Source organism: Cariama cristata, unplaced genomic scaffold, assembly GCF_000690535.1.
Source record: "Cariama cristata isolate BGI_N322 unplaced genomic scaffold, ASM69053v1 scaffold32546, whole genome shotgun sequence".
Classification (NCBI taxonomy): domain Eukaryota; kingdom Metazoa; phylum Chordata; class Aves; order Cariamiformes; family Cariamidae; genus Cariama; species Cariama cristata.
Window position 1 is genome coordinate 17,020 of NW_009622107.1, and position 1,284 is coordinate 18,303.

The 1,284-nt window shown below is 52.1% G+C and overlaps 1 protein-coding gene across 1 annotated transcript in view; it reads right to left on the minus strand.

Annotated features, from left to right (window-relative positions):
• The window catches only part of RASSF5 (Ras association (RalGDS/AF-6) domain family member 5), a 5,424-nt gene that overhangs the window by 1,267 nt on the left and 2,873 nt on the right, over window positions 1-1,284 (minus strand). The window contains exons 3-4 of the mRNA XM_009702227.1: window positions 611-908; window positions 108-223 (exon numbers count right to left, since the gene is read on the minus strand). Of these exons, the coding sequence (XP_009700529.1) occupies window positions 108-223; window positions 611-908 (414 nt within the window). The remainder of the gene's footprint in view (window positions 1-107; window positions 224-610; window positions 909-1,284) is intronic.

Consider the following 1,284-nt stretch of genomic DNA (forward strand, 5'->3'; position numbering starts at 1 on the left):
CACAGCTTACCCCTGCTGCCTCTGCCGTACATCTCGCAGCTCTGCCACGTGCTGCACAACGCTGTTAACGTTCATGTAAAAACCAAGGCAAAGAGTCACCGACCTACCTCAACTTCCCCTGTGTCATTTTCCTTCAGCACGAAACTGAGCACATCTGTGTCGGGGCCCGCCAGCAGCCGGAGGTACAGGGGGTACTCGGTGAGAGGGAGCTTCTGGAAGAGCACTGCAAGGGGAGAGCAGACATCCACAGTGAGAGCCCGGCTGCCAGGGCAGAGGAGAGCTCAGGAGCTCAACTGGAGCACGTAAAAGCAGTTCCTGCTGCTCAGGATCACAGCAGAAGTAGCCGAGTCTCTAACACAGATCTGTAATGATCTCTGTTAGGTCTTGGGTGGTTTCAGCCCCCTTCTGAAAACTAGTAATTCCCCATTAACCTAAGCAGCATCACCTCCTGTGGAGGTCCATCCATTTATTCATCTGAAATTTAGACACTGCCTGCCTGACACACCACTGAGTCCTAGAAGGCGGCTTTGGGTGTGTTTCTGCAACACAAAATAGTAAGCAAAACTGATCAGCTGCGAGAAAGCTGGTGGGTCCGAGGGCACGAACTCACCTTGCCCATCTTTCCGCATCTCCTTGAACAGCGCAAACTTCTGAGGATTATCCACCACCATGAATTTCTTCAGGAGCCCCTGGATCACCTCGCTCACCGTGGTCATGCTGCTGATGTGGAGCTGCTTGATGGCATCTAGCGGCAAGTAGAACGAGGTCCTCTTGTCCGTCATATTGGCCAGGTTCACCTCCTTGAGGGCATCGTAGATGGACTGCGGCCGGATCCCTGCCGGCACTGTCACGGGGCGGCGCAGTTTCAAATGCACTTTGATGAAACCTGTGTACGTCCCATCGTCGTTCTAAAGCAAAGGAGAGGGGGGTCAGGCTCCAGGGAGCCTTTCCAGTCTTCCCCCCCACTACGAGGGGCTTTCTGGTCCACAGTGCTGCAGCCCGCGGGGTGACTGCAGGACTTTCCACCCCTCGGTACTGCTAGGAGATTGAGGGTTTCTTATTAATCATGTAAAAAGTAACCAGTAATTTCGGGTTAGTCACTATTGATTTTCTTCTGTTCCACTCGGTAATGACTCATCCTTTCCTCGTGTCTGTGCGACCTTGTCTTATTTAAAACCAAGACTGCTACAAGTCAGTTGTGGAAAGCATTACACGTAATTTGTAGTTGCACTTAAGTGAGGATTTGAAACGTCTGGGAAGGTCTCTGCCCTCATATTCAGCAGG